The 16373-nt window shown below is 38.0% G+C and overlaps 1 protein-coding gene across 2 annotated transcripts in view; it reads left to right on the top strand.

The window, feature by feature from the left end:
• The first annotated feature begins 233 nt into the window (after window positions 1–233).
• Window positions 234–16373, top strand: part of LOC149842988 (uncharacterized) — a 66580-nt gene continuing 50440 nt past the window's right edge. Inside the window, exon 1 of one of the 2 annotated variants that reach the window (XM_089999534.1) lies at window positions 234–584. In XM_089999534.1, coding sequence (XP_089855660.1) covers window positions 294–584 — 291 coding nt within the window. In that variant the 5' untranslated portion in view covers window positions 234–293. The remainder of the gene's footprint in view (window positions 585–16373) is intronic. The other variant, XM_089999533.1, reaches the window with a different exon arrangement.

Below are 16373 nucleotides of genomic sequence, written 5' to 3' on the forward strand. Positions count from 1 at the left end.
AAGAGGGTTTTACAGTGTTTCACGAAGAAGGAAGAAGAAGAAGATGACAACAAAAAGTTCAAACAGAAAAGAAAGAGAGAGCGCTCCAGGTTCATTTCGCTGTTTAGACTTTGAAGAGTCAACATCATCCTCGACTTTTTGGATGAAAGACATTTTTATTTTTTATTTTTTTAACCCTTGTTTTCTTTTTTTTGAATTAAGGACATTTTTGTTATTTTCTTAAACCGTCTGCGTACCCGCTACTCTTTATCCATACATTGTGTGTGTCTGATGTGAGAGAGGGAGAGAGCGCAATGATGGCTGTTGGTTCCATTTCCGGCTTCTCTCTTGTCTCTCAGCCTTTTGTTAACGATGGTGGTGGCAATCTTTCCACCACCATCACGTTCGATGTTAGTTCCACGCTCATTCCCTCTCAGAGCCCATGTGGGTATAGTAACACCAGAAATTCAGGTGCAAGGAGGAAACTAGCATCAACCATGGGAGGTTTGGTTGTATCTTGTAAGGGTGCTAAGGCTGGAGGGGTGGATCTTGCGGAAGGAGTCGAGAGAGATTCGAAGGCTGCAGATTCCCTGCGTAATCTCAAGGTACGATTGTTTTTTTTTTTGAAAGGCAAGATGGGGTTAGGCAAACCCCTACCAGATATCATTTCACGAAATCACAAGAGTATCACAGTAATGGTTTATACATCTCCCCTTCCGGGGAACCAATCGGGGGTTGATCCTTCGAGGATCTTTGAATCCCCCCTCGCAAGTTTCGCCAGATGTTTAGCTATGAAGTTTGAATTGTACTTAGACTTCTGTACATTAAATCTAGGAAAACTAACCAAAAAATTCCTAGCCCGTTGATCATTTCTCACAATGTCGGCCCGCCCTGATTCGACAACAACCTTCGAACCAGGCTTAATCAGTTTGAACACTTCTGGCCGCCCACACCACTCCTCCTTAATTTCACTGACTGAGAAACTTCCAGCCCAAACAAAATAACCCGTGTGGTTTCGTATGGTGTATCCAAAAAACCAGCACCCATGAAAAATACCATGGATAAATACCTGCAGCCAGTTTACGTTCGGAGGAAACCAGCACGCAAGCCGGCGCCATCTGACAGCAGCAGCCTCTTCTGAATTGTTCATGACTCTAAGTACATGCTGTCTGACCATTCTTTCTGGATCTGATCAGCAGATTTACGTACTTCGCCAAAAATTTGATTGTTTCTTATCTTCCAAATGAACCAGATTAGGATCTGGAAATTCACTCTCAACTCCATCTAGTTTTTTTGCTATCAAACTTGAAGGCAAACCATAATTTCAGATTCTGTTTTAGATCACCTGTGGGGTGCCACAGGCCACCAAATAAATTCGCAGAAATTCTCCAAAGGTCCCCGCTGACTGGACATGCGAGGAATAAGTGCTGGGGGTCCTCGCATGCTGAGGTGCATAGCTCGCATCTGCTGGGAAAATGATGTCCCAATTTTTGCAACCGATCTTGAGTGTGGAACCTACCCTCCGAGGCCCATCTAAGGGTAAGTGCAGCCCTCGGAAATCCTTTTTTCTCCCAAACATAGTCCAACACCTTGTTTCGTTGGCCTTTGATCCGAATAGAATCCCAAGCCTGCTTTATGGAGAATGGATCCTTAGGCAACCATTTGAGTCGATCAGGAAGTCCTGGGCACCGGCTTTGGCTGTTGCCAATATGCCTATTCGTCTCTGGAATTCGCAGGGGAGTCTCCTTGTATTGACATTGAAGAGCCATGTTCACATGAATCTGATCTCTGACTTTGAGGGAAAGTAGGTTGTTATACATAACTTGTGCGGTGTTGGGCGGGAGAAGCTTGATCAAAGGGCCTTGAGGACACCAGGGGTCGAACCAAAACTCCACATGTGTGCCTCCCCTTACTTCCCATGATACATCTTCAAGAATAGCAAGAGCACCTTGCATGACTCCTTTCCAGCCATATGACCCACGCTTGGGGGAGTTTGGAACCCAAAGGGATTCTAGGTGGAGATATTTCTGGCGAACCAGTTGGACCCACAAGAGTGTCCAGGGCATTAGCAACCTTCTAGGCCAGGTTCGCTAAACATGCCAGGTTGACCTCTCTACTATCCCGAATACTCAGACCACCCTCCTTTACAAATCCTGTCCCAGCTCATTAGGTGTGCCCATCTTGCTCCTGCCGACCCTTCCCCGAGGAAATTGTGGATAATTTTGTCAATAGTTGAGATGGTGGTTTCGGGTAAACAAAAAGCCCCCATCCAAAATACTGGGAAGGATTGAAGCACCGATTGGATGAGCATCACTCTTGCAGCCATCGAGAGTAGTTTCCCGTGCCAAAGTTCCATTTTCCTCCTAAACTTGGCCAGCAGTGGCTCACATAAATCTCTGCGCAGTCAGCCACTGAACAACAGAAGGCCATGTGAAAATGTCTACGAAGAGACAATACGCATACAAGCACTAATACTTCACGAAAGATGTGCACAAAGGCACTCAAAGAACACTTGAACAAATACGCAAAAAGCATAAAATAATGCAAACATGCACAAAGGCATGCAACACAAATATATTGAATAAAAAAAGAGAAGCTTGAGTCACTCAAGCCTTAAGTTTATAAGGGGGAAATACCCCTATTTATACACCTCAAGGGGGTCACCTTGGGGGCTCACAAAAGGAGTCATTGGGGGGCTCCCCAACGACTCTTTTGGGGAGCCTTCCCAAGGTGGCACGAAAAGCCATAAAAAAAGAAAATAAAAAAGGAATAAAGGAAAAGAAAGAAAGAAAATAAAAAAAACTAAAAAGAAAATACAATCATATTCCAAGTGGAATATGCATAAAAAGTGAATTTATAGAAATACCCTTTTCGGGTATTATGATCAAAATAAATATATATTAGTATATATATATAATATATATGTATACGTATCTTTATATATATACATACTAATGTATATACATAAGGATTACATTTTTAACACCCCCCCTCAAACTTATGGTGCGATAACCGCAAGTTTGCCCAAAAGAAAATGAAACCGAGGGGAGCAAAGCGCCTTAGTGAAGAAATCCGCTAGATGATATTCCGATGTCACATATGGAAGATCGAAGATTTTTTTCAAATATTCTTCCCGAACATAATGACAGTTCATCTCTATATGCTTCGTACGCTCATGGAAGGTATGATTTTTGGCAATGTATATCGCACACTTATTGTCACAACATAACTTTGTCGGTTCTTGAATATGAACTCTCATATCTTCTAGCAGACATCGAATCCATACTATTTTCATGGTTGTGGAGGCCATGACTCTATACTCAGCTTCTGTGGAGGACAAAGAGACCTTTTGTTGCTTTTTACACCGACAAGAGACCAATGATTCTCCTAGAAAGATACAAAAACCAGTGGTGGAGTGACGGTTATTAGGGTCACCTCCCCAATCAGAGTCAGTATATGCAATTAAATTTAAATCAGAGGATGATGAAAGAAATACTCCCTTATTTACCATCCCTTTTATAAATCTGGTGATTCGGAGGACTGCACTCATGTGTACTGACGTAGGAGCATGTTGAAATTGACTGATAATGTGCACTGCATGAGATATATCGGGTCTAGTGATGCTAAGATACATCAATGACCTAACTAGTTTTCTGTAAGGAGTAGGATTATCCAAAATAACCCCATCATCGATCTTCATCTTGGACCCCACAACCTCGGGTGTTTCACAAATTTTGTCATCAGTAATGCCTGACCTGTCAATTATCTCACAAGCAAGCTTAGTTTGGCATAAAAAATATCTTCTATGAGAAAAAACGACTTCAATGCCCAAAAAATATGTCAGAAAACCTAAGTCTGACATCTCAAATTTTTCAGTTAGTGCATACTTAATTTTTTAAATTCCCTTGATATCATCACCTGTGATTAACATGTCATCAATATATAGAAGCAAGATCACAATTCCTGCATCAGATTTCTTTACAAATAAGGCAGTGTTAGCATGAGACAAATCCATTTTCTATCATTAAACTGTTAAATCGGTCATACAAAGCTTTGAGGTCTTGTTTTAGACCATAAAGAGCTTTTCGTAAATGAAGAACCTTACCATTATGGCAATCCATGCCAGAAGAAGCAATCATATAAACTTCTTCATTTAAATCCCCATTTAAGAAAACATTTTTAACGCCCATTTGATGAATATTTCATTTTTTAATTGAAGCGATGATAATAAGACATCTAACGGTAACCATTCGAGCAACTTGAGCAAATGTTTCATCATAGTCTACCCCATATTCTTGACTATATCCCTTAGCAACTAGACATGACTTATATCTCTCAAGAGTTCCGTCACTCTTGGTTTTGACTTTAAAAACACACCTACATCCTATACTTTTCTTTCCTTTAGGAAGATCCTGAAACTCTCATGTTCTAGCTTTCCTAAGGGCCCTTAGTTCATTTTCCATAGCTTCTACCCATTCATTCATCTTTTGGGCTTCTTCAAAATTTTTGGGCTCAACATATGAGTGAATGGCGCTAAGGCACACTCTATGTTTGGGAGAAAAGGAATCATAAGATATGAATCTAGAGGGAAGTCTCCTATTTCTCTCAGTTCTTTGAGAACTTATTGTCTCGTTAGGCTCACTATATTTTTCTATAGCACTTTTAAAGTTGCTTTGGTCTCTATGTCTGTATACAACAAGCTCCCTAGAAGTTCGATCATTAGCCTCATGATAGATGAAAGGCTGAGGAGGATGGTTATTCTCTTCTACTTCATTTTCACTTGGTGTGAATTCATCATCACTAATATCATCATTTCTTGATAAAAGTTCAAATAAAAAAGAATAATCCATATTTTCCTCATGAGATTCAGAATTTTTAAATCCACTAATATTTTCTAGAAAAGTTACATTTCTAGACACATAATTTATCATTTTTGACATTGTAGCATCAAAATCCTTTTTGGGTTTTAGAATACCCAAGGAAGGCACATGAAATGGCTTTAGGAGAAAGTTTATCATTTTTATCTGTTAGAATAAAACATTTGCACCCAAAAATCCTTAATCTGCTATAATCAGGATCCCTTTTATACAAAATTTCAAATGGCGAAATTTTATCCAAATTTTTGGATGGAAGGCGGTTAATAAGATAAACAGATGCAAGAGCCGCTTCGGCCCAAAATCTTTTTGGGATGTATTGGGAAATGAGCAGGGTTTTGGTTGTCTCAATAATGTGTCTATGTTTTCTTTCAGCCAAACCATTTTGTTGGGGTGTTTTGGGACATGATTTTTTATGAATTATTCCATATTTCTCAAGATAGCTTTTAAAATCATTTGAGAGATATTCTTCTCCAGAATCAAATCTAAAGATTTTCAGATTTGCATCAAATTGATTCTTAATCATCATATGATAAGTCTTAAATGTTGTAAAATCTTCATGTTTATATTTGAGGAAGTATATCCAGGTAAATCTAGAGAAATCATCTACAAATATCACATAATAAGAGAACCCTCCATTTGAAATAATAGGTGCCGATCCCCAAACATCTGAATGAATGAGTTCAAAAGGTTTTGTAGTAAACATGGATCTTTGATAATATGGCAAACTTCTCGTTTTTCTATGTGTGCAATCATTACAAACAAAAATTTCCTTACATAAATGTTTGGCAAAAGGAAAATACAAAATTTTTGTGACATTGGGGTGACCAAGTCGTTTGTGTCATACATTATTGTCTTTGTGATACATCACATTACAAAAAGAATCTTTTGGAATTTGAAGAAAGTCCACATAGTAGAGATCTCTTTTTCTAGAGCCTTCCCCAATCAATTTCTCAGACCGACGATCCTGTATCAAACATTTATCAAATAAGAATTTTACATCACATCCATGATCTAAGAGTTGAGAGACAGAAAACAAGTTTAAATTTAACTTTGGAATAAATATGATTTTCGGAATAAAAAAACCTTTTTCTTCAAAATTTCCAGTGCCTTTAATTTCTAGAGATGTGCCATCCACAGTTGAAACAAAAGATGGTGATGAATGTTTTAGAAAATCGGATAAATAACATATGTTGGGGGACATATGAAAGGAGGCACCCGGATCTAAGAGCCAAGAGGTCTTACCAGGAGAAGGAGAGGTAGATGAAGTTGCTCTAGAAATAGTTCCCTTAAGAAGTGGTTGAAGTGCTTCCACGATTTGATGAAGAGAAAGAAGCTCATTTGAGGAAGTCACATTTTCTTCCTTTTGAGAAGTGGTGGCCATGGCAAGCAACTTCTTTCATTTAGGGGAAATAGGTTTTATGTGCCCTGGTTCCTTACAAAAATGGCACACAAGTTTGTTGTAGTCCCTTCTTCTTCCTTGACCACTTGATCCTTGATTTTGATTTTTGAAGTGAGGAGGCTTATAAGCTCGTACATTGTTTCCCGGTCTTGAAACAACATTAACGGCATCACTTTTTTCATTAGCTGAAGTTGTAAGAACACTTTGAATTGTTTTTGCTAGAATTCATACAAGTTTCCTCCCCACTTAGCTTAGTAATGACATCTTCAAGCAAGGGCAAAACGAAAGAGGAGAGGAGAGAAGACCGAATTTGCTCGAACTTGGGTCTAAGTGTAATAAAATATGCGGAAAGACAAAGAGTGCATTAAGCACTTACAACATTCACTAATGAACAAACAAAAGGGATAACACCCAAACCCACAAGAGACAACACAACATAAAAATATAAATGTCTCTTATTGAAAAGAGAGAGAGCTCTCGAGAGTGAAGAATACAAGAGGGGTTCACCCCTATATATACACAAAAAAGAGGAGAGGAGGGGTGGCCTTAGGCCTTAAAAGGAGAGCCACTTAGGGGGCTCCCCATGGAGTCGTTGGGAGCCCCCAACGGTCACAAATGTGACCGTTGGGGGCCCCATCGACTCCATGGTGGGGCCCCTTATGTGGCTGGAAATAAAACAAAAAATAAAAAAAATAAAGTGCAAAATAATTACAAAAAGAAAAAGAAAAATGACAAGTACCCCTATCGGGTACTTGTGAAATGTCTAAAATACCCCTAGTGGGTATACTTAGACAATCTATATATATAAATATATATATAGATTACATATGTATTTTAACACCCTCCCTCAAACTTTACAGGGATATAACCGAAAGCTTGTTAAGAAGAAACAAGAAACGAGGAGCAGCAAGGGCTTTAGTGAAGAAGTCCGCCAACTGGTACTCGGATGTGACGTAAGGAAGTGTTATGGTTCCTCTTAGAAATTCATCACGTACGTAATGGCAGTCCATCTCAATATGCTTAGTACGCTCGTGGAAGGTGTGATTGCTTGCGATATAAATTGCGCTTTTGTTGTCACAACACATCTTCGAAGGAGTAGAGATGATAATGCCCATATCACTGAGAAGACTTCTTAGCCACACAAGTTCCACGGTTGTAGTGGCCATAGCTCGATATTCCGCTTCTGTTGAGGACAAGGAAACTTTGTGCTGCTTCTTGCATCTCCAAGAAATCATAGTCACCTAAAAAAACACAGAAACCCGTAGTTGAGACTCGGTTATTGAGATTTCCTCCCCAGTTCGCATCAGTATAAGCAATTAAATCAAGTGATGAGGAGGAGGAAAGAAAAACTCCCTTAGTTATGGTGTTTTTGATGTATCTGACGATCCTTAAGACTGCACTCATGTGCACGGTTGTAGGTGCATGTTGAAACTGACTGACTGAGTGAACGACATGAGCTATGTCTGGCCGAGTGATGGATAAGTAGGTTAGCGATCCAATAAGTTGCCGATAGGGAGTAGGATCCTCGAGAGGTGTTCCATCTTCCATCCTTAACTTCGCATTGATGATTTCAGGGGTTTCTATCTTCTTATCATCGGAGATACCAGACTTGGAACAAATGTCCGCAACAAGTTTCATCTGAGAGAGAATGTACCCTCGAGGAGAGTATCAATTCCTAAAAAATATCTTAAGAAACCAAGGTCAGACATGTCAAAATTTTCTTTTAAAACTTTCTTAATATCATTAATTACTTGCTCATCACTTCCAGTGATGATCATGTCATCAACATAAAGTAGTAAAATAACTATTAAAGACCTTGCATTTTTCACAAACAAAGCAGTGTCAGTATAACATGAACGAAAATTCAAACTAGTCATTACATTACTAAATCTATCATGCCAAGCCTTTGGGGCTTGTTTTAAACCATATAATGCCTTTTTAAGTTTGAGAATTTTATCTTTACCAATACATACTCCTGGTGGGGGATCCATGTAAACTTCTTCATTTAATTCACCATTTAGGAATGCATTCTTAACATCTAGTTGATAGATGGGTCATTTTTTGACTGACGCAATGGCGATAAGAGTCCTAACACTAGTCATCCTAGTTACAGGTGCGAAGGTTTCTTCATAATCTATACCATATTCTTGAGCATATCCTTTAGCTACTAACCGGGCTTTATAACGTTCTAATGAACCATCACTTTTAGTTTTAATTTTGAAGACCTATCTACATCCAATCGATTTCTTTCCAGTGGGTAACGAAGTTATTTCCCAAGTTTTTGCCTTTTCAAGGGCACTAAGCTCTAAGTTCATGGCTTCAACCCATTGGGGAATGTTTTTGGCCTCATTATAGTGTGAAGGTTCATGAAAAGAGTGCAATGCAATTAGACATGCTCTATACCTAGGCGTTAGGGACTCATAGAAAACAAATCTATTAGGAGGATTGGAGATTCTACTGGATCTCTTTAAAGAGGTTTCTTCTATGTTGGATCCTTGAGAGTATCTTTCTAAGGCGCTCATTTGAGCTTGTTGACCACGCCTAACATAGGTTTGGATTGGTCTATCACTTTCATCTACAACATTGTCAAGAAGAACATCCTCTAGGTCATTCAAAGACTCATTAGAGATTTCCTCTTCTTGAGAGAGAAGATCAAATAAAAAAGCATATTCACTTTCGTCAATATCTTTAGTTTTCATAAAACCATTTTCATTTTCCAAAAAGGTTACATCTTTGGATACATAGAGTTTGTTATTTTTCAAGTCAAAACATCTAAAACCTTTTTGATTTTCTCCATATCCCAAGAACACACATTCAATAGCTTTAGGAGATAATTTGTCCCTTTTATGAGTAAGGACAAAACATTTACACCAAAAAATTCTTAATCTATTGAAATCGGGTGTTCTTTCAAATAGTTTTTCATATAGAGATGCATTTTGTAAGGATGAAGATATCATTCTATTTATTAAGTAAGTTGAGGTTAAGGCCGCTTCGGCCCAAAAACTTTTTGGAATTTCCTTGGAAATAAGGAGTGTCCTAGTGGTTTCCATGATGTGCCTATGCTTTCTTTCGGCCAAGCCGTTTTGTTGGAGAGTCCTAGGACACGATCTTTGATGACAAATTCCATTCACTTCTAAATAATTTTGAAATTCATTTGATAAATATTCTTCACCCGAATCAGATCTAAGAGTAGAGATATTACTTGAAAATTAATTTTTAACTATCATATGAAACTTTTTGAAGAAGTTAAAGACTTCGGATTTTAAATTGAGAAAGTAGATCCATACATACCTAGTGTAGTCATCAATGAAAGTAACGTAATAGGAGTACCCTCCTTTAGACATGACCGGGGAAGGACCCCAAACGTCCGAATGGACTAACTAAAAGGTCTTTTGGACACAAAAGTTCGGTTTGGAAAAGGAGTGGATTTCATTTTGCCAAAAATACAACTCTTGCAAACAAAATGTTTCTCATTACAAAATTTCTTTCCAAATGGAAAGAAGTACATTTTTGAGAAACTTGGATGTCCAAGTCTTTGATGCCAAATTTCAATATTTTTATCTTGGACATGGTTACAAAAAGAGTTGGTGGGGAGTTTTAAGTTGCTCATATAATAGAGATCTCCCCTCCTATGGCCTTGCCCAATCTGCTTCCCGGACCGGAGATCCTGTATAAAGCAATCCTTAGTTGAGAAAGAGATTTCACATCCATGATCACATATTTGAGCAATAGAGAGGAGATTTAAATTAAGTTGAGGTACAACTCTCACGTTTGGCACAAAGAAATCTTTGAAAAAATTTAAAGTTCCAAAACTTTTTACTTGTAAAGATGTACCGTCGGCAGTTGAAACATAGGAGTTTTTATAGTTATTACACAAATCGGAAAACTCATTTTCAAGTGGGGTCATATGAAAGGAAGCTCCGGAGTCAAGGATCCAAGAAGACATACCTGGAGGAGAGGAAGAAGCTATGGCGGCACCCGAGGTTGATGGTATCTTGAGTAGAGTTTGTAGTGCTTCCAATAGTTGAGCAAGAGAAAAAGATTCCTTCCCTTTGATGATTTCTTCTTTCTTTTGAGTAGCTTCTTCAACGGAAGCAACCTTATGTTTAGGTGCTTCATTCAACTTAGGGCAATTATGTCTTATATGACCCGGCTCTTGACAATGATGGCAAATGGCTTTTCTATAGTTGCCATTAAAATTATTTTGCCTTCCAAAATGTGGGGGTTTGTAAGGTTTCATATGGTTGCCGAGTTTTGATACGGCCAAAACATCATCTCCTCCTTTAATCATGCCAAGACGAGTTTCTTCTTGGCATATTTCGGCTATGACATCTTTCAAGGGAAGAGGCTTAGATCTATGAAGAAGGGAAGATCTAACTTGTTCATATTCGGGCCTTAGCCCATGTAAAAATTGGAAAAAGTGCTCTTTTTCCATTTGTTCTCTCCTTAATTCCACATCCACACTAGAAACCCACTTTGGTTCTAGTAAGGATAGTTCATCCCATAAGGGTCCAAGAGTGCTAAAGTAATCCCTTACACTCATCTCCCCTTGCTTGATAGTCCAGATTTTTTCTTGAAGAAAGAATTGACGAGCAAGGTCTTTTTGAGTAAACATATCTTTCATAAAGAACCATGCTTCGTTAGCCATCCAAAATTTAGCAATGTTGGCGCAAATCTTGAGCTCCACATTGTTCATGAACCAAGCAAGAATCTTGGCATGCTTACTTTCTCAATCTTCTACTTTAGATTGGTGATCTTCGATGGCCTTCATGCGGGCATTTCCTTCAAGGGCTTTTTCTTGATCACCATCCATCTTAGTTAGTTGGAGTTGAGGTTCCGGAATGGTGCCCATAACGTATCCCCAAAGTTTTTTACCTTTGAGGTTGTTCTCCATGGCGGCGGCCCACATCATGTAGTTGAAACCATTGAACTTGAAGGAGAGATCAATCTTTTGTTCTCCTTCCATTTAATCACTCACAAGAGGAAAAACGAAGAGAGATATAACAAGAAAAAAATATAGTTACACAACAAGCTATATTAAGAAGAAGAGCATACACAAGGCTCTGATACCATGTAATGAAATATGCGGAAAGACAAAGAGTGCATTAAACACTTACAACATTCACTAATGAACAAACAAAAGGGGTAACACCCAAACCCACAAGAGACAACACAACATAAAAATATAAATGTCTCTTATTGAAAAGAGAGAGAGCTCTCGAGAGTGAAGAATACAAGAGGGGTTCACCCCTATATATACACAAAAAAGAGGAGAGGAGGGGTGGCCTTAGGCCTTAAAAGGAGAGCCACCTAGGGGGCTCCCCATGGAGTCGTTGGGAGCCCCCAACGGTCACAGACCGTTGGGGGCCCCATCGACTCCATGGTGGGGCTCCTTATGTGGCTGGAAATAAAACAAAAAATATAAAAAATAAAGTGCAAAATAATTACAAAAAGAAAAAGAAAAATGACAAGTACCCCTATCAGGTACTTGTGAAATGTCTAAAATACCCCTAGTGGGTATACTTAGACAATCTATATATATATAAATATATATATATATAGATTACATATTATTTTAACACTAAGACCATTCAAAAAATTGAAAAAATGATCCTCTTCCAATTGTTTGTACCTAAGCTCAATAGCTTCTCCACTCCACTTAGGCTCAAGCATCGCGAGTTCATCCCATATGGATGACAATTCTGCAAAATATTCCCTTATGGACATTTCATTTTGTTGAAGGGTCAAAGCCTTTTTTTGGAGATAGTACTTCTGAGATAAATCTCTTGACGTGTACATTTTCTCAAGATAATGCCAAGCTTTCGATGCTTTCTTGAACTTAATAATATTGGCATTGATCTTAGTTTCAACCGATGAAAAAATCCAAGAAAGAATCTTGAAATTTTTCATTTCCCATTCCTCGTGTCTCTTGGAATATTCTTCAAGAGCTTTATTTCTTTCTTCTCCTTCGAGGATTTTGATTTTGCCTTTCTCTACCAAAGTAATCTTTGGTTCCAGTTCCGGTATAGAACCAAGAACGTATCCCCAAAGACCTTTACCTTTTATGTGAGCTTCCATGTTCTCGGCCCAAATATGATAGTTTGAGCCATTCAACTTCAAGCCAAGAGAGAAATATGAGTCTTTTTCGCCCATTAGAGAGAAGACAGTAAATAAAAAATCACGTACCGCAATAAGATTTTAAATCTTACTTGTTGTGGAAGACTTCCAAAATATTGGATGAAGATAAGTCTTCACGCCAATCACCAAAACTTTGAAGGTACGCTTTTCGAGGCACTCAATCACACACCCTTTTTTCTTCAAACCAAGCTTTGATACCATGTGAAAATGTCTACGAAGAGACAATACACATACAAGCACTAATACTTCACGAAAGATGTGTACAAAGGCACTCAAAGAACACTTGAACAAATACGCAAAAAGCGTAAAATAATGCAAACATGTACAAAGGCATGCAACACAAATATATTGAATAAAAAAAGAGAAGCTTGAGTCACTCAAGCCTTAAGTTTACAAGGGGGAAATACCCCTATTTATACACCTCAAGGGGGTCACCTTGGGGGCTCCCAACGACTCCTTTTGGGAGCCCCCAAGGACTCTTTTTGGGGAGCCTTCCCAAGGTGGCACGAAAAGCCATAAAAAAAGAAAATAAAAAAGGAATAAAGGAAAAGAAAGAAAGAAAAGGAAAAAAACTCAAAAGAAAATATAATCATATTCCAAGTGGAATATGCGTAAAAAGTGAATTTATAGAAATACCCTTTTTGGGTATTATGATCAAAATAAATATATATTAGTATATATATATATATAGATATAGATATGTATACATATATATATAATATATGTATACGTATCTTTATATATATACATACTAATATATATACATAAGGATTACATTTTTAACAGGCCAAGGTAGGTGATTGGAAGATTTTTACACTCCCAGCCGCTCCATTACGCAATGCTTCTCTCCCTGCTAATAGACATATTACAGGGCACAAAAATTGACTTCTATTTACTAATTTGAAGTCCCAAAACTGCTTTGAAAAGATGCATGCTATCAAGGAAGTGTTTGATGAAGTGTTTCTCATCTCTTACGAAATACAGAGCATGATCGACATAAAAAGAGTGGTTCCATTGTAGATTCCCAATCGCAACAGGCTTTAGGAGACCTTTAGATACCGAGAGATTTAAACGTCTGGTCAATCACTCCATCATCAAAAGGAACAAAAAAAGGGGAGATTGGATCTCCCTGTCTAATGCCTCTAGTACCCCAAAATTGTTGGCTTGCCTCCCCATTTATAATCACTGCAAAGGACGGAATTTTTAAAAGAACTCTTGATATTAAGAACTCTACTGCGTTGTCAGTTAAAGAAAGGGATGAAGCCGTTTTCATGGTCACTCCAACAAATGTGAAATCTCAACCAACGATGAAGACTTCTCCAACCGATAAGTTTCTGATTATTGGTAAAGAGAGACCATTGATAACTGTTGAATTTCGCCATCTACAAATAAAGGGATCTATTCCACGTGAGAAGGAGTTAGCTCCACTTTTGGAGTGCTTATTGTCAAAGACGTTCAGTCTCATGCAAGAGTCTCTAATTTTATCGATAACTCTAAGAGGTTAGTTATCAATATTATCAAAACTAAGATTGAGGAGCCACTTCCATAAAATGTGGAGTTGGTTGACACTGTCGACATCATCAGCACTAAAGTAAAGGGATCCCTACCACAAAATGTGGAGTCGGTTGCCACACGTGAAGGCCAACCAATAGATGCTCTTTTAAGCTTGACGTTAAATTATTCTTCTCTATTTAACTATATGTACCCTCCACCATTAAGTTAAGAAAGATCTTTACCTCTCTCCGTGGACGTAAGATATTTTTATTTGAACCACATACATCTTGTATTCTTGACTTTTTCTCATTTTTCTTTAGTTTTAACACAACTCATAATCTTGTCAGTCCACCTACTGTCAAAGCCAAATAAGAGTGGGGTTTCCTCTAGAAATTCTCAGTCTATCCTGTCATATGCTTTGGCCAAATCAGTCTTGAAAATTGCTCCTCTTTTTGCTAGAGATCATGGAGTCGCCCACCTTGTGAGCCATGAGAATGCTCTCTTGAATACTTCGACCCTTCAAGAATGATTGTTGGTTTTGGCTGATCACACGATCTAGGATAACCCTCATTTTATTCACCATGATCTTGGTTATGATTTTGTAGATGAAATTGCATAAGCCAATAGGGCAAAATCAACCTTAGGAATGAGTGCAATGTTTGTACAATTTGCCCTTTTAAGAAGCTTTCCCATATCAAAGAAGTTTTTAATAGCCTTACATACATCATAACCCACAATATGCCAAAAACTCTGAAACAGACATCCTCGGAAGCCATCCGGGCCCGACGCGCTATTGCCATCTAGCTCAAATACAGTTTGTTTGATTTCTTCATCAGATACCTCCTATGAGAGCATATCATTTTCTTGAGACTCCAATTTTGGTTCATTGATCCCTTCAAAAGGAAGGGGTGAAATATCAGATTTTTGGAATAGATGAGAAAAATATTTGACCGCTTCATCTTTGATTTCTTTCGGGTCTTGAACCACTGAGCCATCATCCAAAATCAAAGAGTTTATACGATTTCTCTTTATGTTTCTATTGTAGGAAGGCAATATTGCGATCCCCTTCCTCTAGTCATTTGCACAAAGCTTTTTGTCTCCACATGGATTCTTCCATCTCTTGAAGGACCCTAAGGTCGTCCTTTAAATATAATTCCTGAGATAGAGCTTCAGGATTCCCGTTGTCAGTCAGTTGCTGAATTGAGTCAAGCTCTGCGAGAATCTCTCTAATACAACCTGGAAGATCACTTAGCGATGATTTGGCCCATTTTTTCAAATTTATTTTGGTTGTTTCTAGTTGAGATGTTAGGGTAAACATCACACAACCTCGGCCAGGTGACCGTCAACTGTTCGCCATAATTTGTTCACACTCAGCTTTAAGAATCCAACCTTTGAAAAATTTAAAGGATGTGACTGGTCTGAAATGGGGCATATGAGAGATGAGAATCCCGTTGTGATTAGAGACCATCTTCGGGATTGTCTTGCCTTCAATATTAGGGAACTGTTGAACCCACTGTTCATTGACCAAGCATCTATCCGAACGCCTGTTTCTAAAGCCCAGCCCCTTCTGTTGGTTGTGCTACGTGAAAGGAGCATTAGGATTGAGGTTCAGAATATGAGTGAATGGCTATTAGGTAGGATCTAAACTTAGGTTCAAAGGAATCATATGATACGAATCTATTAGGGGCTTTCGAAATTCTTATAAATTTTCTAAGGTTAGAAGAATCTTCTTCTTAGCATTGAGAGTATCTTTCTAAAGCACTTTGTGGGTGATCTTCAGTACGCCGAGCATAGGTTTGTAAATTATCGTGAGGTAGGTCCACATTGTCAAGACTCTTACTCATATTCTCATTTGCCTTATGAATGTTTTGACTCTCATGAATATATTCACTCTTGTCATTGACAAGGTCAAAGAGGAACGAATAATCACAACTTTCTTGGATATTATCTTTGGTAAACCCTCTTTCATTTTCAAGAAACGTAACATTTCTATAAACATATAACTTGTTTCTTTCAATGTCATAACACCTATATCCTTTTTGGTTTTCGGCATAGCCCAAAAACACACAAGGAATGACTTTAGGGGAGAGTTTATCATTTTTGTTGGTAAGAACAAAGTATTTGATCCTGAAAACCCTCAATCTTTTGTAATCGGGGGGCATTTTACAAAGTTTTTAATAAGAGAAATGTTTTTAATATTTTTTAAGGCATTCTATTAATCAAGTAGACTGCCGTAAGGGCAACTTCAGCCCAAAAAAAATTTAGAACATTTTTCTGACACTAGAAGAGTTCTAGTGGTTTCAATAATGTGCCTATGCTTTCTTTCAACAAGACCATTTTGTTGAGGGGTATAGGGACATGATTTTTTATGTACAATTTCATTTAAGTCAAGATAATTTTTAAATTCTTTTGACACAAATCCCCCCCGAATCAGTTCTAAAAATTTGGTTATTGGTTTTAAATTAATTTTATATATAACTATGATT

Source organism: Nuphar pumila, chromosome 3 (genome assembly GCF_984573655.1).
Source record: "Nuphar pumila chromosome 3, dmNupPumi1.hap1.1, whole genome shotgun sequence".
Lineage (NCBI taxonomy): Eukaryota > Viridiplantae > Streptophyta > Magnoliopsida > Nymphaeales > Nymphaeaceae > Nuphar > Nuphar pumila.